The sequence below is a fragment of the Notolepis coatsorum genome (assembly GCF_963971535.1).
Source record: "Notolepis coatsorum genome assembly, chromosome: 2".
NCBI classification, from domain to species: Eukaryota; Metazoa; Chordata; class Actinopteri; order Aulopiformes; family Paralepididae; genus Notolepis; species Notolepis coatsorum.
Window position 1 is genome coordinate 220098833 of NC_140166.1, and position 24296 is coordinate 220123128.

Consider the following 24296-nt stretch of genomic DNA (forward strand, 5'->3'; position numbering starts at 1 on the left):
ACAGACAGACAGACAGACAGACAGACAGACAGACAGACAGACAGACAGACAGACAGACAGACAGACAGACAGACAGACAGACAGACAGACAGACAGACAGACAGACAGACAGACAGACAGACAGACAGACAGACAGACAGACAGACAGACAGACAGACAGACAGACAGACAGACAGACAGACAGACAGACAGACAGACAGACAGACAGACAGACAGACAGACAGACAGACAGACAGACAGACAGACAGACAGACAGACAGACAGACAGACAGACAGACAGACAGACAGACAGACAGACAGACAGACAGACAGACAGACAGACAGACAGACAGACAGACAGACAGACAGACAGACAGACAGACGTACCATCTCCAGATCATTTATCTTAGATCGTAGTAGCAGATTATCTTTCTCCAGAGTGTGAAGTTTGTCACAGCGCCCCCTGGAGGCCGACAACTGTTCCTCCAACAGAACCTTGGTCTCCAACAGTGTCACGTTGTCTTCGCGAAGCTCCTACACGCACACGCACACACACACAAACACACACGCGCACACACACACACACACATGCACAAACACACACACACACACACAGAACTTAGTATTTAGTTCAGATAACAGTCTGTATGTCGAGCTAGAATTAAGCTTTACTGTTATCTACCTCTACTGTAGATATACAGTATATAGATATGATATACCTCTACTATAGAGATACAGTATATAGATATGATATACCTCTACTGTAGATATACAGTATATAGATATGATATACATCTACTGTAGATATACAGTATATAGATATTATATACCTCTACTGTAGAGATACAGTATATAGATATGATATACCTCTACTGTAGAGATACAGTATATAGATATGATATACCTCTACTGTAGATATACAGTATATAGATATGATATACCTTTACTGTAGAGATACAGTATATAGATATGATATACCTCTACTGTAGAGATACAGTATATAGATATGATATACCTCTACTATAGAGATACAGTATATAGATATGATATGATATACCTCTACTATAGATATACAGTATATATAGATATGATATACCTCTACTATAGAGATACAGTATATAGATATGATATACCTCTACTGTAGATATACAGTATATAGATATGATATACCTCTACTGTAGAGATACAGTATATAGATGTGATATACCTCTACTATAGAGATACAGTATATAGATATGATGTACCTCTACTGTAGATATACAGTATATAGACATTATATACCTCTACTATAGATATACAGTATATAGATATGATATACCTCTACTGTAGAGATACAGTATATAGATATGATATACCTCTACTATAGAGATACAGTATATAGATGTGATATACCTCTACTGTAGATATACAGTATATAGATATGATATACCTCTACTATAGATATACAGTATATAGATATGATATACCTCTACTGTAGATATACAGTATATAGATATGATATACCTCTACTGTAGATATACAGTATATAGATATGATATACCTCTACTATAGAGATACAGTATATAGATATGATATACCTCTACTATAGAGATACAGTATATAGATATGATATACCTCTACTGTAGATATACAGTATATAGATATGATATACCTCTACTGTAGAGATACAGTATATAGATATGATATACCTCTACTGTAGATATACAGTATATAGATATGATATGATATACCTCTACTATAGATATACAGTATATATAGATATGATATACCTCTACTATAGAGATACAGTATATAGATATGATATACCTCTACTGTAGATATACAGTATATAGATGTTACCTCTACTATAGAGATACAGTATATAGATATGATATACCACTACTGTAGAGATACAGTATATAGATATGATATACCTCTACTGTAGATATACAGTATATAGATGTTACCTCTACTATAGAGATACAGTATATAGATATGATATACCTCTACTGTAGATATACAGTATATAGATGTTACCTCTACTATAGAGATACAGTATATAGATATGATATACCACTACTGTAGAGATACAGTATATAGATGTTACCTCTACTATAGAGATACAGTATATAGATGTGATATACCTCTACTGTAGATATACAGTATATAGATGTTACCTCTACTGTAGAGATACAGTATATAGATGTTACCTCCACTCTGGTCTTGTAGAAGTGCACGTCGTTGAGCTTCTCTTTACACCGGCCGAGCTCCGTCTCCAGCCGGTCGACTCGAGCCGCCCGCTCTCTCAGGGAGTCCAGCTCGTCTCGGTACGCCCGCGCCGACCGAGCCTCGCACCCCAGCGCCTGCTTCTGTAGAGAGGAGGACATTTAGTGACCCCTAGTGGAGAGGAGGAGGAGGACATTTAGTGACCCCTAGTGGAGAGGAGGACATTTAGTGACCCCTAGTGGAGAGGAGGACATTTAGTGACCCCTAGTGGAGAGGAGGAGGAGGACAATTAGTGACCCCTAGTGGAGAGGAGGAGGACATTTAGTGACCCCTAGTGGAGAGGAGGACATTTAGTGACCCCTAGTGACCCCTAGTGGAGAGGAGGAGGAGGACATTTAGTGACCCCTAGTGGAGAGGAGGAGGAGGACATTTAGTGACCCCTAGTGACCCCTAGTGGAGAGGAGGAGGAGGAGGACATTTAGTGACCCCTAGTGGAGAGGAGGAGGAGGACATTTAGTGACCCCTAGTGGAGAGGAGGAGGAGGACATTTAGTGACCCCTAGTGACCCCTAGTGGAGAGGAGGAGGAGGACATTTAGTGACCCCTAGTGGAGAGGAGGAGGAGGACATTTAGTGACCCCTAGTGGAGAGGAGGAGGAGGACATTTAGTGACCCCTAGTGGAGAGGAGGAGGAGGACATTTAGTGACCCCTAGTGGAGAGGAGGAGGAGGACATTTAGTGACCCCTAGTGACCCCTAGTGGAGAGGAGGAGGAGGACATTTAGTGACCCCTAGTGGAGAGGAGGAGGAGGACATTTAGTGACCCCTAGTGGAGAGGAGGAGGAGGACATTTAGTGACCCCTAGTGGAGAGGAGGAGGAGGACATTTAGTGACCCCTAGTGGAGAGGAGGACATTTAGTGACCCCTAGTGACCCCTAGTGGAGAGGAGGACATTTAGTGACCCCTAGTGACCCCTAGTGGAGAGGAGGAGGAGGACATTTAGTGACCCCTAGTGGAGAGGAGGAGGAGGACAATTAGTGACCCCTAGTGGAGAGGAGGACATTTAGTGACCCCTAGTGACCCCTAGTGGAGAGGAGGAGGAGGACATTTAGTGACCCCTAGTGGAGAGGAGGAGGAGGACATTTAGTGACCCCTAGTGGAGAGGAGGACATTTAGTGACCCCTAGTGGAGAGGAGGAGGAGGACATTTAGTGACCCCTAGTGGAGAGGAGGAGGAGGACAATTAGTGACCCCTAGTGGAGAGGAGGAGGAGGACATTTAGTGACCCCTAGTGACCCCTAGTGGAGAGGAGGACATTTAGTGACCCCTAGTGGAGAGGAGGAGGACATTTAGTGACCCCTAGTGACCCCTAGTGGAGAGGAGGACATTTAGTGACCCCTAGTGGAGAGGAGGAGGAGGACATTTAGTGACCCCTAGTGGAGAGGAGGAGGAGGACAATTAGTGACCCCTAGTGGAGAGGAGGAGGAGGACATTTAGTGACCCCTAGTGGAGAGGAGGACATTTAGTGACCCCTAGTGGAGAGGAGGACATTTAGTGACCCCTAGTGGAGAGGAGGAGGAGGACATTTAGTGACCCCTAGTGACCCCTAGTGGAGAGGAGGAGGAGGACATTTAGTGACCCCTAGTGGAGAGGAGGAGGAGGACATTTAGTGACCCCTAGTGGAGAGGAGGACATTTAGTGACCCCTAGTGGAGAGGAGGACATTTAGTGACCCCTAGTGGAGAGGAGGAGGAGGACATTTAGTGACCCCTAGTGACCCCTAGTGGAGAGGAGGAGGAGGACATTTAGTGACCCCTAGTGGAGAGGAGGAGGAGGACATTTAGTGACCCCTAGTGACCCCTAGTGGAGAGGAGGAGGAGGACATTTAGTGACCCCTAGTGGAGAGGAGGAGGAGGACATTTAGTGACCCCTAGTGGAGAGGAGGACATTTAGTGAGCGAACCTCATCTGTAGAGAGAGGAGGGATGGGCATTAAAAAATAAAAATAAAAATCCAGATCGATTGATCGCATGATGTACAGTGGCTCGGGAGGTAGAGCAGTCGTCTGGCAATCCGGAGGTTCCCAGTTCAATTCCCGCTCCTCCCGGGCAGCGTGTCGATGTGTCCTTGAGCAAGATATACAAGCTATATAAAAAGCAGCCATTTACCATTTACTCGAGTACTCATGGATTACTATTACTCGCTGTACAAAATAAACGTCTTTCCCGGTGTTTTAGACTTTGCTCTTTTATTTTGAAACCCCCCGACCGCAAGTATTGTTGTTATCGCTAGCGGAACCTATCTATGAGCAGACAACTTGTGTCGTCCGGTTCTGTGTTTTTGAGCTAAACGCTAAAACAAATGTTGAGATTGTTGGTGAACAACTACCTTTAGGTTAGTTTTAACGTTAGCTAACGTTAGATGCAGCTACAGTTGTATTAAATGAATTGATGTTTAACTTGTCCCTGTGTCCAGTCCTTTCGACTAGCCCCACCCGTTCATTGTAAACAATGATGTACATGTAATTGTATTAACGTTATTGTGTGTTGTAGCTATGTTATACATTCTGAATGGCATTAACGTTAGTTGGGTACTGTCATTGTATTTCCTTGGTTAGCTATTTAGCTAATGTTGATAGCTATCATCAACGCTAGCTGGCTACAACGAATTCTCACAAGCTGGCATCGTAAAAAAAGTGTGTCCTAGTAAATAATTTAAGGTCGAGTTTTCTCATAGCCGTGAGTAATCGATCAATCGATTACTCATGCCCACCTCTGAGGATCTGATTGGTCAGCAGTGTGGAGGTGAGAGGATCTGATTGGTCGGCAGTGTGGAGGTGAGAGGATCTGATTGGTCAGCAGTGTGGACTGGAGGTGAGAGGATCTGATTGGTCAGCAGTGTGGAGGTGAGAGGATCTGATTGATCAGCAGTGTGGAGGTGAGAGGATCTGATTGGTCAGCAGTGTGGAGGTGAGAGGATCTGATTGGTCAGCAGTGTGGAGGTGAGAGGATCTGATTGGTCAGCAGTGTGGAGGTGAGAGGATCTGATTGATCAGCAGTGTGGAGGTGAGAGGATCTGATTGGTCAGCAGTGTGGAGGTGAGAGGATCTGATTGATCAGCAGTGTGGAGGTGAGAGGATCTGATTGGTGGGCAGTGTGGAGGTGAGAGGATCTGATTGGTCAGCAGTGTGGGGGTGAGAGGATCTGATTGGTCACCAGTGTGGAGGTGAGAGGATCTGATTGGTCAGCAGTGTGGACTGGAGGTGAGAGGATCTGATTGGTCAGCAGTGTGGAGGTGAGAGGATCTGATTGGTCAGCAGTGTGGAGGTGAGAGGATCTGATTGGTCAGCAGTGTGGAGGTGAGAGGATCTGATTGATCAGCAGTGTGGAGGTGAGAGGATCTGATTGGTCAGCAGTGTGGAGGTGAGAGGATCTGATTGATCAGCAGTGTGGAGGTGAGAGGATCTGATTGGTGGGCAGTGTGGAGGTGAGAGGATCTGATTGGTCAGCAGTGTGGGGGTGAGAGGATCTGATTGGTCACCAGTGTGGAGGTGAGAGGATCTGATTGGTCAGCAGTGTGGACTGGAGGTGAGAGGATCTGATTGGTCAGCAGTGTGGAGGTGAGAGGATCTGATTGGTCAGCAGTGTGGAGGTGAGAGGATCTGATTGGTCAGCAGTGTGGAGGTGAGAGGATCTGATTGGTCAGCAGTGTGGAGGTGAGATGATCTGATTGGTCAGCAGTGTGGAGGTGAGAGGATCTGATTGGTCAGCAGTGTGGAGGTGAGAGGATCTGATGGATCGGCTGACCTCCTGTTTCAGTTGCTGCACTTCCTGGTCGAGACGCTCGCCCTCATGTCTGCTGTCCATCAGCTGTTCTGTCTTCTCCTCCCTACACACACACACACACACACACACACACACACACACACACACACACACACACACACACACACACACACACACACACACACACACACACACACACACACACACACACACACACACACACACACACACACACACACACACACACACACACACACACACACACACACACACATATATAGAATGGATAGATTATTAGTGACTGTGGCCATCATAAGACAGATCTAGAGGAACTAGACTGGTTATCCTGTGTTCTGTGGTTTACTGTTGGAATCAGTCAGATCCACCGACACACTGTTCCCATGGTTACAGATCTGTGGCACCTAGACATGCAGACTATAAATAGCCATTCAATTACAGTCTATTAGTTACTATAGTGTCTATATTGCTGTAGTTTAGCCCTCATGTACAAACTCTTTCTATAGCTACATAGTCAGCATATTCTATATAATCATTTTACAATTACGGTTCCTTTTTTTTTATTTTTATTTTTTACATGTTTTGGTCTTAAATTGTTTCAAAATATCAAAGTGTTTTCTATACAGAGATATTGACATCAGTAAATATCGGTATCGGCCAGAACAGCAATATTAATATCGGTATCGCGGCCACAATTTTCACATCGGTGCATCACTATATAGGATGTTATATTACTCACAGTTCCTGTCTATATCTGCATAGCTTGGCCTGGGTGTTGTTTCTATATGGCATAGCTCTATACAGGAAGTTATATTACTCACAGTTCCTGTCTATATCTGCATAGCTTGGCCTGGGTGTTGTTTCTATATGGCATAGCTCTATACAGGAAGTTATATTACTCACAGTTCCTGTCTATATCTGCATAGCTTGGCCTGGGTGTTGTTTCTATATGGTATATATCTATACAGGAAGTTATATTACTCACAGTTCCTGTCTATGTCTGCGTAGCTTGGCCTGGGTGTTGTTTCTATATGGTATAGATATATAGGATGTTATATTACTCACAGTTCCTGTCTATATCTGCGTAGCTTGGCCTGGGTGTTGTTTCTATATGGTATATATCTATACAGGAAGTTATATTACTTACAGTTCCTGTCTATATCTCCGTAGCTTGGCCTGGGTGTTGTTTCTATATGGTATATATCTATACAGGAAGTTATATTACTTACAGTTCCTGTCTATATCTCCATAGCTTGGCCTGGGTGTTGTTTCTATATGGTATATATCTATACAGGAAGTTATATTACTCACAGTTCCTGTCTATATCTCCGTAGCTTGGCCTGGGTGTTGTTTCTATATGGTATTTAAGCATTACATCACGCGCAGGAGTGGGTTGTGACAATTAGACCATGCTAATTGTCACAACCCACGACTGCGCGTGGTGTAATGGCTTTTATACAACTGGCACATTCATCCAACCTTATTGCTATACAATAAACACATTAATTGAAGATTTATTGAAAAAACCATCCGCCAGAAAAAGTAGTTGCCAAAAAAAAAAGAGAGAAGTTGCCTCCATGTGGAAGCAGCTTGGAAGTGCATCCAACTGTTCTCAGTAGGACATCCAACAAACTAACACATCCAACTGTCTCTCAACTAAGACATCCAACAAACTAACACATCCAACTGTCTCTCAACTAAGACATCCAACAAACTAACACATCCAACTGTTCTCAGTAGGACATCCAACAAACTAACACATCCAACTGTCTTTCAACTAGGCATCCAACAAACTAACACATCCAACTGTCTTTCAACTAGACATCCAACAAACTAACACATCCAACTGTCTTTCAACTAGACATCCAGCAAACGAACACATCCAACTTTTCTTTAGTTTTTAACCTACTTTCTATAGAACTTCATTCTTAGATGCTTCTATAGAAATGAGGTAAAACAAATTAAAAAAGGTTTTCTTTGCCCTATAAGAGTTATTAAAAAAAAGTAAACCTACTTTCTATAGAAGCAGCTGGGAGGTGCACTGTTTTAAGTGAACGTGGGTTATTGAATTGATTGATTGCTAATTTTATTACTCTCCGCCTTGTTTCCAACTGGTTAAGTTTAGGCGACTCTTTCGAAGTTGGTTAAGGTTAGAGTTTGGAATCAGGGCTGGCGGTCGATCGCCCTGCTCTAAAGACAAACTCTAACCTTAACCAACTTCGAAAGAGCGCCTAAACTTAACCAGTTGGAAACAAGGCGGACAGTAATACAATTTGCAATCAATCAATCAATCAATTCAATAGTCCATGCTCACTTAAAACAGCGCACCTCCCAGCTGCTTCTATAGAAATGAATCAACCAATCAATTTGCGCGATTTTTATTTTGTTCCACAATGACTCATGACCCATCAATTACATCATCCAACATTGTTTAAGCAACTAAGACATTCGCCGTGACAGAATTGTTTTTCATTTAGTCTTTATGACCCTATCACCATTATCCTTTCGTAATGTTTCCTGTCCGGCTTGTCCGCCATCTTGCTTTCATTCCTAAAACCACAAACGCACATTGATAGTAATTCGGTTGTGGGCAGGTCCTGGGACCAAGAGCGTGGGTTATGAAAAATACCCACGTGTAAGTTGACTGTTTCAGCCAATCATAATCGAGAAATTTGCATGCCATTGTATAAAGATCTATAGGATGTTATATTACTCACAGTTCCTGTCTATATCTGCGTAGCTTGGCCTGGGTGTTGTTTCTATATGGTATATATCTATACAGGAAGTTATATTACTCACAGTTCCTGTCTATATCTGCGTAGCTTGGCCTGGGTGTTGTTTCTATATGGTATATATCTATACAGGAAGTTATATTACTCACAGTTCCTGTCTATATCTGCGTAGCTTGGCCTGGGTGTTGTTTCTATATGGTATATATCTATACAGGAAGTTATATTACTCACAGTTCCTGTCTATATCTGCGTAGCTTGGCCTTGGTGTTGTTTCTATATGGTATATATCTATACAGGAAGTTATATTACTCACAGTTCCTGTCTATATCTGCGTAGCTTGGCCTTGGTGTCGGCCAGCTCGACTGACAGGTGCTGTTTCTCCTCTTTGCTGAGTCCGTGAGCAGACCCCGCCCTCCGCTCAGGACTGGCCACGCCCCCCACAGACCTGCAGCCTTCCTGAGGCTGCTGACTGAAGAGATAATCTCTCTCCTGAGTCAGATCTGAGACGACCTGGAGGAGGGAGGAGAGAGAGTCAGATCTGTTATAACATGGAGGAGAGAAGAGAGAGGAGGATAGAGGAGGATAGAGGAGAGAGGAGGAGAGGAGAGGAGGAGAGAGGAGAGGAGGAGAGAGTCAGATCTGATATAACCTGGAGGAGAGAAGAGAGAGGAGGAGAGAGGAGGAGAGAGGAGAGAGGAGGAGAGGAGAGAGGAGAGGAGGAGAGAGTCAGATCTGATATAACCTGGAGGAGAGAAGAGAGAGGAGGAGAGAGGAGAGAGGAGAGGAGGAGAGAGTCAGATCTGATATAACCTGGAGGAGAGAAGAGAGAGGAGGAGAGAGGAGAGAGGAGGAGAGGAGGAGAGAGGAGGAGAGAGGAGAGGAGGAGAGAGAGTCAAATCTGTTATAACATGGAGGAGAGAAGAGAGAGGAGGAGAGGAGAGGAGAGGAGAGGAGAGGAGAGGAGAGGAGAGGAGAGGAGAGGAGAGGAGAGGAGAGGAAAGGAGAGGAGAGGAGAGGAGAGGAGAGGAGAGGGTCAGATCTGATATAACCTGGAGGAGAGAAGAGAGAAGAGAGGAGAGAAGAGAGGAGAGGAGAGGAGAGAGGAGAGGAGAGGAGGAGAGGAGAGGAGGAGAGGAGTAGAGAGGAGGAGAGGAGAGTCAGATCTGATACGACCTGGAGGAGAGGAGAGGAGGAGAGGAGGAGAAAGAGGAGAGAGGAGAGGAGAGGTATTTCCTTGTTTACAGTATAAGTGGTACCAAGCCGATGGGAGCATTATTATGGGATGTTTGGGTGTCTGTACCTCATTAGCTCCATCTCTCTGGTCAATCAGTTGCCGTAGCGACTGGGCCATGTTGCGGGACAGAGGGTCCAGCTCTTCCTGTGTAAGCTCCGCCCCTTCCTCTAACCAGGACATGTCCAGGACATTCTGCTGGTTATGAGTCACCTGGAAAACAGCACACGCACACACACACACCACACAACACACGCAAACACAAACACACACACTATCAGAGCTAGAATCTCATTGATGTTAATTTGCTAAATGACGGACAGACAGACGGACAGACAGACAGACAGACAGACAGACAGACAGACAGACAGACAGACAGACAGACAGACAGACAGACAGACAGACAGACAGACAGACAGACAGACAGACAGACAGACAGACAGACAGACAGACAGACAGACAGACAGACAGACAGACAGACAGACAGACAGACAGACAGACAGACAGACAGACAGACAGACAGACAGACAGACAGACAGACAGACAGACAGACAGACAGACAGACAGACAGACCTCTTGTATATGAGAGACTATGGCAGCCTGGGTCTCAATGTCCAGTAGTTTGATCTTCTCAATCATCTCCTCTTTACGTTCGCACTGAAACACACACACACACACAGAGTAAATACTTTATTTTAATATGCAAATTAAATAATATGAAATGTAAACAGGATCTTCCAGAAACATCCCTCTTCTGAATGAAAACGGAGTTCCGTTAGCTTCCACTGAGTGGTCGACACAAAAAGAACAAGAATAAAAACAAACGATCGTTAAAATCACACTGTATCAATAAGACACAAGAGACAAAAACAGGCCAAATAGAAAGATCAGAAAATAAGTTAAATAACTAAATAAATCACCTACAATGAAAACAACAACTAAAAGAAAAGAAAAACAATCAAAAGGTTCCAAAACAGCAACAATTACAATAAGGTCAACATGTGAGTCAATACATCCGTTTGAGTAACCTTTAACCTTTAAACACATGAGTCATACATCTCTGTAAAGTAACCTTTAAACACATGAGTCATACATCTCTGTAAAGTAACCTTTAAACACATGAGTTCTGTACTTCTGCTCTGTATACACGTGTTGCTATTTGCTAAGCAACTCCTAGCCATGATGTCATAGCAAATAGCACATGGCCCTCTGCCAATCAGATTGCTTGATCTGAACCAACTGTTGTGAGATAATAAAGACAATATAGAGGCCTGCGAGACAGAGAGAGAGAGACAGAGAGAGAGAGAGAGAGAGAGAGAGAGAGGGGGTGTGTTAAGGCTGTCCCCGAAGCCTGTTTTTGGGATTCGAACTTCGTCAGGGTTTTTCGAACGGACGTTCGAACCTTCGTTTTTAATTAAAAAAATGCATATCCTCAAACTAAATCCTCAATTTGAATAAAGTGATTAATCTGATTAAATTAGTATTTTTTATTAAATCAACTTTCCAGCCCCAGCCCCAGCCCAGGGAGAAGCCCCAGCTCAACTAAATCAACTTTCTAATGAATATAACTCATCAGTTTCTTTTAATACTATAATATTAGTGTAGCCTGGCGGCTACGTGGCGTAGTGGGCAAGGCACTCGCCACGAAATACTGGAGACGCTGGGCTCGTCAGTTCGAGCCCAGCGCTCCACATTTGCTTTCAGTTTAGCTGGTCGTCCGTACTAATACACATTGGCCGTATTAGGGGGTGGGAAACTGATGGGTGGGGATCGGGCGTTGTGGACAGCGACTCCTACAGGTCGGTTGGTGCGCCTGCGCAGTAGAATCAGGAAGCGTCGGGGGCAGCGTGAGCCTCCCACGCGTTACTCCTCGCCACTGAGAGATCGAGCTGCGCAGGTGAAAAGATGCGACTGCTGTTACCTCAAGTACCGGAGGGGACTTGTGCTATGTATGACTTAGTCCACATTGCAGCCGGCTTGTGGGAGGCAAGAAACAGCGTTCGTGACAGGGGAGGGTTGAATTGGATGATACGAAATTTGGATGGGAGAAAATATAGAAAATGGGAGAAAAAAAAAGATATATATATATTAGTGTAGCCTATTCTGTATATGCAACTGTGAAGAAAACCCCCATTGGTTTAAACAGAATTAATATAAAAAAATATAAAAAAAAGAAAAATTATTTATTTTTAATTTTTTTATTAAAAATAAAAAATTCAAATGTAGATTTAGAATTCGAATGCCAACGTAACGAACGAAGGTTCGAACGTTCGAACGTTTGGGCTCAGCCCTAGTGTGTGTGTGTGTGCGTGTGCGTGTGCGTGTGTGTGTGTGTGTGTGTGTGTACCTGAACCGCACACCCCAGGATCAGTAGTAGTAGTCGGTGCAGCTCCTCCATGCTCTTAACTGGACAAACACAAACACAAACACACTTAAGACACTTAAGACACTTAAGAACAATGCCGTGCCCAACCCATGACTGTGTGTGTGGTTGTGTTTAGTCTATGGAGGGAGGGAGCATGCTGTGGTGTGTATCTAGGTCACACAGATCTATCAACACACCGTGACCACACCCCTCACTGTGTTATCCCCGGGCGGCCCCGGCTACTGATTGGTCAACACTTCATCTGCTATGTTGACTGACAGCCTGGTCCAGGAAGTAGCACACAAAACAAACCCACGTGTTGATGATAGGGGCGTCACGGTGCACAGAAGCCACGGTTCCCAGTTCCCACAGACATTGCAAAATGAAATCCAAGCACTTTCAAGTACTTTTCCAAGCACTATTTTTCATTTTTAACCCTTTCACTGCCACACGGCAGCCGGTTAACCCTTTCACTGTGACAATACAGAAGGTTAGCCCTTTACTATCACACAACCGACGGCGATGCTCCATCATTAGCATCATTCATTCATTCATTCATTCATTCATCATTAGCTCCTCGGATGCAGAGCTAATGATGCTAATGATGGAGCATCGCCGTCGGTTGTGTGATAGTAAAGGGTTAACCTTCTGTCGTGTGGCAGTGAAAGGGTTAAACGGGCATTTAAAAGGCTCTTCTAGCTCCTGGAGAAGAGAACGGACACGACATCAGCAGCTGATCTATGAGCTCCTGTCAGGACAACAACAACAACATCAGGGTCGCCATGGTGATGAGATAGAACCCCCAGGTGATACACCCCCCTGTGACTCTGTGTGTGTGTGTGTGTGTGTGTGTGTGTAGGTGTGTAGGTGTGTAGGTGTGTGTGTGTGTGTGTGTGTGTGTGTGTGTGTGTGTGTGTGTGTGTGTGGGTGTGTGTGTGTGTGTGTGTGTGTGTGTGTGTGTGTGTGTGTAGGTGTGTGTGTGTAGGTGTGTGTGTGTAGGTGTGTAGGTGTGTGTGTGTGTGTGTGTGTGTGTGTGTGTTACCTGACAGAGGATCCTTGGCGATGCAGAGGATGTTGGGAAGAGACATGACAATCAACTGCTGAAGATTCTCCTGGAGTGTGAGAGAGAGAGAGAGAGAGAGAGAGAGAGAGACAGACACATTTTTACATTTAGTCATTTAGCTGAACACTTTTATCCAAAGTGACCTACAGGTTCTGTACAACAAGTCAGCAGGAAGGGTACAACTCTGGCAGCTAAGTGTATGATGTGTAACACTGTTCATCAAACAGTGTCGAACTTGAAGGTAGTAATATAGGTAGCACAGTAGATAACTTAGGCTACGTTTAGACGGAGAGAGTCTGAACAGAAACCGCAAAAGTCGTCTTACGGTTTCACTTTTAATTTTGCGTTTAGACTATCGTTTTGGGATGGAATTCTCCGTGCAGACGAGGCTGTAACGACTCCAGACGACTGAGCCCCGCTGTCACACGATTGGCGCATATGTTTTGTTTGTTTGTTTGTGGGTGGGGAATGTGATTGGACCAAAGCAGAGTCACTCACAGACAGTGGGTCCAGTCACGCCGCGGGACAGATTCTTGTGTATTTAAAAGTACTGCCAATGTAGCCTTCAGGTGATCGCCATGGATAGAATCAGACATGCTTTGTTTACGCTTCTAGGCTACTGGCGCATGCCTGTGATGTAAGCAGTACACGCAACGAGAGCCTTGACAACCCTTTCGTCATCGTTTTATGCGGTTTGACAGTTTAGATGAGAGCGCAAAGGTTTATCGTTTCTAGGAATTCCACCCTGGAAGGTAGTCTCACTTTTTTGCGGTTTCACCCCGTAAAAACACTGTTTCCGTATAAACGAAAGGCACAAACTAATTTTTTTTTTGCGGATTCACCTGCTAGCGTTTCCGTCTAAACGGGGCCTTAGTAGCAAAGTACATAATAGTTAAAGACAGTATGAACAAAGGTTAGTATTTATTTTGTTATTGTTTTTAGTTGACAACGGAGAATTGCACATATGAGGATAGTGTGTAGCTCTGAGAGTGTGTAGCTCTGAGAGTGTGAGTGTGTGTAGCTCTGAGAGTGTGTAGCTCTGAGAGTGTGAGTGTGTGTAGCTCTGAGAGTGTGTAGCTCTGAGAGTGTGTAGGTCTGAGAGTGTGAGAGTGTGTAGGTCTGAGAGTGTGTAGCTCTGAGAGTGTGTAGCTCTGAGAGTGTGTAGGTCTGAGAGTGTGAGAGTGTGTAGGTCTGAGAGTGTGTAGGTCTGAGAGTGTGAGAGTGTGTAGCTCTGAGAGTGTGAGAGTGTGTAGCTCTGAGAGTGTGAGAGTGTGTAGGTCTGAGAGTGTGAGAGTGTGTAGCTCTGAGAGTGTGAGAGTGTGTAGCTCTGAGAGTGTGTAGCTCTGAGAGTGTGTAGGTCTGAGAGTGTGTAGCTCTGAGAGTGTGTAGGTCTGAGAGTGTGAGAGTGTGTAGGTCTGAGAGTGTGAGAGTGTGTAGGTCTGAGAGTGTGAGAGTGTGTAGCTCTGAGAGTGTGTAGGTCTGAGAGTGTGTAGCTCTGAGAGTGTGTAGGTCTGAGAGTGTGAGTGTGTGTAGCTCTGAGAGTGTGAGAGTGTGTAGGTCTGAGAGTGTGAGAGTGTGTAGCTCTGAGAGTGTGAGAGTGTGTAGCTCTGAGAGTGTGAGAGTGTGTAGCTCTGAGAGTGTGTAGCTCTGAGAGTGTGTAGGTCTGAGAGTGTGAGAGTGTGTAGCTCTGAGAGTGTGTAGGTCTGAGAGTGTGAGAGTGTGTAGCTCTGAGAGTGTGAGAGTGTGTAGCTCTGAGAGTGTGTAGGTCTGAGAGTGTGTAGCTCTGGGAGTGTGTAGCTCTGAGAGTGTGAGAGTGTGTAGCTCTGAGAGTGTGTAGGTCTGAGAGTGTGAGAGTGTGTAGCTCTGAGAGTGTGTAGGTCTGATAGTGTGTAGGTCTGAGAGTGTGTAGGTCTGATAGTGTGTAGCTCTGAGAGTGTGTAGGTCTGATAGTGTGTAGGTCTGATAGTGTGTAGGTCTGATAGTGTGTAGGTCTGAGAGTGTGTAGGTCTGATAGTGTGTAGGTCTGATAGTGTGTAGGTCTGATAGTGTGTAGGTCTGATAGTGTGTAGGTCTGATAGTGTGTAGGTCTGATAGTGTGTAGGTCTGAGAGTGTGTAGGTCTGATAGTGTGTAGGTCTGATAGTGTGTAGGTCTGAGAGTGTGAGTGTGTAGCTCTGATAGTGTGTAGGTCTGATAGTGTGTAGGTCTGAGAGTGTGAGAGTGTGTAGCTCTGAGAGTGTGTAGGTCTGATAGTGTGTAGGTCTGAGAGTGTGAGAGTGTGTAGCTCTGAGAGTGTGTAGCTCTGAGAGTGTGAGTGTGTGTAGCTCTGAGAGTGTGTAGGTCTGGGAGTGTGTAGCTCTGAGAGTGTGAGAGTGTGTAGCTCTGAGAGTGTGTAGCTCTGAGAGTGTGTAGCTCTGAGAGTGTGTAGGTCTGGGAGTGTGTAGCTCTGAGAGTGTGAGAGTGTGTAGCTCTGAGAGTGTGTAGGTCTGGGAGTGTGTAGCTCTGAGAGTGTGAGAGTGTGTAGCTCTGAGAGTGTGTAGGTCTGAGAGTGTGTAGCTCTGAGAGTGTGTAGCTCTGAGAGTGTGAGAGTGTGTAGGTCTGAGAGTGTGAGAGTGTGTAGCTCTGAGAGTGTGTAGCTCTGAGAGTGTGTAGGTCTGAGAGTGTGAGAGTGTGTAGCTCTGAGAGTGTGTAGCTCTGAGAGTGTGTAGCTCTGAGAGTGTGTAGGTCTGAGAGTGTGAGAGTGTGTAGCTCTGAGAGTGTGTAGGTCTGAGAGTGTGTAGCTCTGGGAGTGTGTAGCTCTGAGAGTGTGAGAGTGTGTAGCTCTGGGAGTGTGTAGCTCTGGGAGTGTGTAGCTCTGAGGGGGGTGTCAGGGTTGGCCAAGTGGTGGTCGACACCCAGTTTCTTATTTTACATTTCACAGAAAGTTTCGGAAACGCAGAACAATGGAGGAAACAAATCCTACATGTTATTTCCCTGTGGACTGTAACTAAACAGTCAAATGATGTTTGTCACGACGTGCAGTTCGATAACAATTGGTGTTCGACTTCCTTTGTTTTAATTTCACTTATTGTGTGTCTTTGTTCATTAAAATCACATGAGACTCCCTAGAGAGGGTGGCGGAGAGGAGGAGCCTTGCTAAGCTCCAGGCCATCAGGAAAAACCCCTCTCGCCCACTACACACAGACCCCTCCCACCCACTATACACAGACCCCTCCCACCCACTATACACAGACCCCTCCCACCCACTATACACAGACCCCTCCCACCCACTATACACAGACCCCTCCCACCCACTACACACAGACCTGGCTGACAGGAGGAGCATGTTTAGTGCTAGGCTCACACTCCCAAGATGTAGCACTGACCGGCACAGGAAGTCCTTCATTTCGACAGCCATCAGACTTTACAATGCATCACTGTGCCTCACTGCATCACTGAGCACAGAGTGACAGTTACCATCTTCCTGGACTTTTACTTTTAAAACAACATTGTTCCATATTACACTTACTGTAGATTTCTGTATATTTTTACAGTATATTTTATATTAGAATGTATATACATAACATAGGAAATGTAAACATGTTGTGTATGGGTCGGCACAGTGGTTAGCGCTGCTGCCTCACAGCAAGAAGGTCCTGGGTTCGAACCCCAGCACGGGGCCTTTCTGTGTGGAGTTAGCATGTTCTCCCTGTGTTCACGTGGGTTTCCTCTGGGTACTCCGGTTTCATCCCACACCATTAAAGACATGCATGGTAGGCAGGGACTACAGATGAAAACTAGCTCATTAGCAAAAATCTGGCACATTTACATTGATGTGGAAACTGAAGATGTTCATTAACACTTTGAGAGCCAGCCGTGTTTTCCTTTTTACCCCCTTGAATGCCCACATCCATTCCAATGTTAACGTTAATATCGCCTAATCTATGTTTAAAATTATGTGTCTAATCTGCCCGTCGCTTATCAAAAGACTCATTTTCCAGTCAACATTGTCGTAGCAGATTGTTTTTTTTATCTCTTAATTTTCGTTTGATAGCATTTTGAAAATCACTCGTTTTCACGGAAAAAACAACACATTCTATGATAATCGCCTTTTACTGGAATATTCTAGTTGTAATTGTAATTTTTCGGCCTATTTATGAATCGTTTTCAAATAAACGCTAGATGATCGATAGTATATGTGTACGCATGCACGCTCGTGCCGCCAGTTGAAAATCGATTCTCCTATTTCCTGACCGCGAGCAGAGTCAAACAGCCTATCACCATAATCACATAAAAGCTTATATATCCGTGAAAACGGGTCTGATTATCCTAATACTGATAACATAGATTCCTTACCTGAGATCAGATGGTATCCAAATGGATTATTCCAATTCCTGATGGCCATTCGAAAAAATCGCTCATTTGATTGATCCATCGTGTATACAGTAAAACACATATTCCCCGCGGCTCCGAGGCTCCAGAGTGAAGCTGGTAGACCCCGGTTACATGAGTGAGAAGTAAAATGTGGAGTGCGGGTTTTTTTCCCCCATTCATTTTCATTGAGTCCAATCCAAAAGGGTGATTTACCATCTGGGAGACGATAGGGGGCGCTTTTTTCACATCTGAGCACCTGGGGTGACTGGATCTCCAACGGTAGACTCGCTTGATGCAATATGATTTCAGATCGCTAATAAATAAAAAAACGAATAAAACGAATATTCTCGTGATGGGCATTCAACCCGCGGGGGGTAAACCCGAGAAATCTCGGGCGTGGCATGCAAAGTGTTAATGTGCACTCACTGTCCCTGGGTAAAAAATAAATAAACAAACTTAAACGTTGTTGTTAGCATGTTTTGTTAACATGGTGTTGTGAGCATGTTGTTGTGTTGTTAACATGTTGTGTTGTTAGCATGTTGTTGTATTGTTAGCATGTTTTGTTAGTGTGTTGTTGTTAACATATTGTTATATTGTTAACACTTTCGTGGAACCACGTATACGCTATTGGGCGCCAGCGGTTAACGGCCAAAAACGTATATATGCCGTTAAAAGGCATACTGGGATTCCGAAGGTGCAGTACCGGCGAGATCCTGCTAGTAGGCAGTATCGAGAGTGCAGTAAACCCTGTTCCAGACCGGGTGCTACGTTTAAACCGCTCCGGGCGCACTTTTCTAGTAATGGGAAACCTAAGGCTTCACCCGATCGCATTAAAATCGTTTTCGGGACCCCCGATCCATATGTTGTGGTGGGTTATGTCGTGGACCAGATGGCGATCAAACAATTGGAATATTCTTTTTGGAATACCACCGACCACAGGTTAAGGACAATCTGACGTCAATCTCAGCTTGATCGTGCAAGGTTATCATACCCATCCCCCTGATCAGCGTGTGTTGACGTTACTGGCAATCAAATAATCAGAAACGCCCCCCCCCCCCTCCCTTTCATGCATTCATGATGAAACATAATACCTATGATATAGATTTGATTTGAAAACAGTAGCGTGTCCAGGGACGAAACGCCAATGGTTTTAGTAGAATTCACGTTGCGCCCTGTAGCCGGCCTCCCAGGAATTAGCCCGGATCATTCCGAAATTATACTTATATTCACCACGGGATAACGCGTGAACGTATTCATGAAAACATTTATTCTTTTTTGCATCTTGAACGGAAGATAGTTACTGTCAAATGACCATGGTATTGTATGCATAGCTATAATATAAAATATAGATTTAGCTCTACAAACAAGGTGACGCACAGTGAAACTATGTAATGGAAAGCTGGCCCGGCTATAGCTAGATGGGGAAATCGAATGGCCGCGAATGTGTTAACATGTTGTGTTGATAGCATGTTGTTGTGTTGTTACAGTAGCATGTTGTGTTGTTAACATGGTGTTGTGAGCATGTTGTGGTCTTCTTAGCGTGTTGTTGTGTTCTTAGCGTGTTGCTGTGTTCTTCTTAGTATGTTGTGCTGCTCCAAACACACGCCTCTAACACACTGCTACTACTGTCTACTGTCCTTCTGCTCTGCCAGCATCACCTGACACCACACACACACACACACACACACACACACACACACACACACACACACACACACACACACACACACACACACACACACACACACACACAAGCCCCCCAGAGCTGTTCCTCCCGTGCAGGTGTGTGTGTGTGTGTGTGTGTGTGTGTGTGTGTGTGTGTGTGTGTGTCAGATTACCCATGATTGTATAGACCAGTGTAACAGTATCTGCAGGTATCATCAGATCACTAAGGCAGAGCACACAGACACAGACACACAGACATCTGCCAGCCTGCTCACATGTTTTATTCACAGACGTGTGTGTGTGTGTGTGTGTGTGTGTGTGTGTGTGTGTGTGTGTGTGTGTGTGTGTGTTGGGAGGAGGGTACCACCTGCAGACAAAAGAGTTTATATTTCCTCCCATTTTACAGACACTTGACAGTTTCACCAGAATATCACCAGAATACCACCAGATTACCACCAGAATATCACCAGAATATCACCAGAATATTACCAGAATATCTAGGGCTGACCTCCGAAGCTTTTTTTGGCAATCGAAGCTTCAGGCCGAGCTTCGATTTTAATTCGAAGCTTCGAAAAAAAAATATATATATAAAAAAAAAGAAAAAAATTGTATCTTATGTTGTGGGACTTGTACAGCACTTTGGTAAACGTTGTTGTTTTTAAATGTGCTCTATAAATAAAGTGGGTTGGATTAATTAATTAAGTAGCCCCTTTCGTGACTGTGACGCAGCCAACAAGGTTTCACTCAACTGTGTGATTTAATTCAAGGTGGATCGCTGTTGTCGTTTGAACAACTTCAGATTTCATGGGAACTACCAATCCCCCAAATCAAGAATGTTTAAGATGAATGAAGTAAGATTTTGATTATTTGAAATATGGCCTGTGTAGACTAAACTATTCACAGAATTATGTCAGTCTACAAGGTCCAGATTCTACATGGTCCGGCAATGTAGACCTTGTAGACTCCACTACAGACCAATTATCAGTGAATGTTCATGCATTTTTAAGAAGGGCTACATCCACAAAAAAACAAAGAACCCACCAAAACATCTCAGTAGCACCTTATCTAAATGTTCTATTTCATATAGAACATATTTATTTATGTATTGCATGCATTTCTACATTTTATTTCCTATTTTGTTTATTCATCCCAGTATCTTTCTTTCTTATGTGTGGAATTCTACAAGGCATGTAGGTGTATATGTGTTTGAGGATGATATCCTAATTTGGGCAGTGCTGAGCTGGGTTACTTTCCTCCAGTGTATTTGTCCCCCGGCCCCACCCAATGGCCCCATGCGCACGCACACACACACACACACACACACACACACACACACACACACACACACACACACACACACACACACACACACACACACACACACACACACACACACACACACACACACACACACACACACACACACACACACACACACACACACACACACACACACACACACACACACACACACACACACCGAAGTAAAAAAAAAATTTAATGTTCGAAGCTTGTGCCATCGTGAACGAAGCATCGAAGCTTCGACGTATTTAAGACAGCCCTAACCAGAATATTACCATAATACCACCAGAATAACACCAGAATATCACCAGAATAGGGGAAAGTGTCACTTTTAGCAAAGAAAACGGCAACCTTTTGTGTTTAATTTACACACTTCTTGGCAGTAAAAACAAGTAAAACAATGAAAAATGAAATGGAATTTAAAGGGTCCAGAGGGTTTACAAAACAAACCAAACAGACACTGTAAATTATACAACAGACTGATACAGTTACACACTACTGTACACATTCTATCACTCTCTGTCTCTACCTCTCCGTCTCTAGATCTCCGTCTCTACCTCTCCGTCTCTAGATCTCCGTCTCCACCTCTCTGTCTCTACCTCTCTGTCTCTACCTCTCTGTCTCTACCTCTCTGTCTCTACCTCTCTGTCTCTACCTCTCTGTCTCTACCTCTGTGTCTCTACCTCTCTGTGTCTCTACCTCTCCGTCTCCACCTCTCTGTCTCTACCTCTCTGTCTCTACCTCTGTGTCTCTACCTCTCTGTCTCTACCTCTCTGTGTCTCTACCTCTCTGTGTCTCTACCTCTCTGTCTCTACCTCTCTGTCTGTCTCTACCTCTCTGTCTCTACCTCTCTGTCTCTACCTCTCCGTCTCTACCTCTCTGTGTCTCTACCTCTCTGTCTCTACCTCTCTCTCTCTACCTCTCTCTCTCTACCTCTCTGTCTCTACCTCTCTGTCTCTACCTCTCTGTCTCTACCTCTCTGTCTCTACCTCTCTGTCTCTACCTCTCTACCTCTCTCTCTCTCTCTCTACCTCTCTGTCTCTCTCTCTCTGTCTCTACCTCTCTGTCTCTACCTCTCTGTCTCTATAGCTCAGTTTTTCTACCTCTCTCTTTCTCTGGTGTTGCTGGCAGCCGATCAAACGTCTGACCAGATCAATACGTTGATTCCTGCTCAATACTGACATGTTCCACTGACCCACTTACACACACGCACACACTAACACACACACACACTAACACACACACACCCACCAGGTCCCTCAGGTCAGCCAATCAGAGGCTCCTGACAGTCCGGAGGTCTAACCTCAAGCTCAGGGGGGGGGGGGGGGGGGCGTGCCTTTGCTGTCGCAGCCCCTGAACTGTGGAACAGCATCCCCACCTCCATTAGGCTCCTCGCCCCCTGAACTGTGGAACAGCATCCCCACCTCCATTAGGCTCCTCGCCCCCTGAACTGTGGAACAGCATCCCCACCTCCACTAGGCTCCTCTCCCCCTGAACTGTGGAACAGCATCCCCACCTCCATTAGGCTCCTCGCCCCCTGAACTGTGGAACAGCATCCCCACCTCCATTAGGCTCCTCGCCCCCTGAACTGTGGAACAGCATCCCCACCTCCACTAGGCTCCTCTCCCCCTGAACTGTGGAACAGCATCCCCACCTCCATTAGGCTCCTCGCCCCCTGAACTGTGGAACAGCATCCCCACCTCCACTAGGCTCCTCGCCCCCTGAACTGTGGAACAGCATCCCCACCTCCACTAGGCTCCTCGCCCCCTGAACTGTGGAACAGCATCCCCACCTCCATTAGGCTCCTCGCCCCCTGAACTGTGGAACAGCATCCCCACCTCCATTAGGCTCCTCGCCCCCTGAACTGTGGAACAGCATCCCCACCTCCACTAGGCTCCTCGCCCCCTGAACTGTGGAACAGCATCCCCACCTCCATTAGGCTCCTCGCCCCCTGAACTGTGGAACAGCATCCCCACCTCCATTACGCTCCTCACCCCCTCGATAGATGCCTTCAAATCGAGGCTCAAAACCCACTTCTACCTACTAGCCTTTCCCGTTCACTGACTCATGCCCCGTTTGCCTGTGTGCCCTCCTGTAAAACGGAGTGCGATTGTTGTCTATATGTATCTATGTGTATCTACCCTCTGTACAGCACTTTGGTTGACATGCGTCATGTTAAATGTGCTATATAAATACATCTGATTGATTGATTGATTGATTGAAACACCCATACACAGCTCAGCTGGCACAGTGGGGTCACATTAGTGATTGATAATCAATAACCAGCTGGCACCAGCTGATTGGGGACGAGGGTCTGAGCTGGCTGACCCAGAAATACACCACAAACACACCACAACTACACCTCAAACACACCACAACTACACCTTAAACACACCACAACTACACCTTAAACACACCACAACTACACCTTAAACACACCACAACTACACCTTAAACACACCACAACCACACCTTAAACACACCACAACTACACATCAAACACACCACAACTACACCTTAAACACACCACAACCACACCTTAAACACACCACAACTACACATCAAACACACCACAACTACACCTTAAACACACCACAACTACACCTTAAACACACCACAACTACAGCTTAAACACACCACAACTACACCTTAAACACACCACAACTACACCTTAAACACACCACAACTACAGCTTAAACACACCACAACTACACCTTAAACACACCACAACTACACTTTAAACACACCACAACTACACTTTAAACACACCACAACTACACCTTAAACACACCACAACTACACCTTAAACACACCACAACTACACCTTAAACACACCACAACTACACCTTAAACACACCACAACTACACCTTAAACAGACCACAACTACACCTTAAACACACCACAACTACACCTTAAACACACCACAACTACACCTTAAACACACCACAACTACACCTTAAACAGACCACAACTACACCTTAAACACACCACAAACACACCACAACTACACCTTAAACACACCACAACTACACCTTAAACACACCACAACTACACCTTAAACACACCACAACTACACCTTAAACACACCACAACTACACCTTAAACACACCACAACTACACCTTAAACACACCACAACTACACCTTAAACACACCACAACTACACCTTAAACACACCACAACTACACCTTAAACAGACCACAACTACACCTTAAACACACCACAAACACACCACAACTACACCTTAAACACACCACAACTACACCTTAAACACACCACAACTACACCTTAAACACACCACAACTACACCTTAAACAGACCACAACTACACCTTAAACACACCACAACTACACCTTAAACACACCACAACTACACCTTAAACACACCACAACTACACCTTAAACAGACCACAACTACACCTTAAACACACCACAAACACACCACAACTACACCTTAAACACACCACAACTACACCTTAAACACACCACAACTACACCTTAAACACACCACAACTACACCTTAAACACACCACAACTACACCTTAAACACACCACAACTACACCTTAAACACACCACACTACACCTTAAACACACCACAACTACACC

General features: G+C 44.9%; 1 protein-coding gene across 1 annotated transcript in view; it reads right to left on the reverse strand.

Annotated features, from left to right (window-relative positions):
• The window catches only part of ccdc88c (coiled-coil domain containing 88C), a gene marked incomplete at its 5' end in the record, with an annotated part of 137320 nt that overhangs the window by 64034 nt on the left and 48990 nt on the right, over window positions 1–24296 (reverse strand). The window contains 8 exons of the mRNA XM_084308542.1: window positions 367–513; window positions 2169–2327; window positions 5985–6066; window positions 9027–9223; window positions 10014–10157; window positions 10518–10601; window positions 12292–12350; window positions 13352–13421. Of these exons, the coding sequence (XP_084164668.1) occupies window positions 367–513; window positions 2169–2327; window positions 5985–6066; window positions 9027–9223; window positions 10014–10157; window positions 10518–10601; window positions 12292–12350; window positions 13352–13421 (942 nt within the window). The remainder of the gene's footprint in view (window positions 1–366; window positions 514–2168; window positions 2328–5984; window positions 6067–9026; window positions 9224–10013; window positions 10158–10517; window positions 10602–12291; window positions 12351–13351; window positions 13422–24296) is intronic.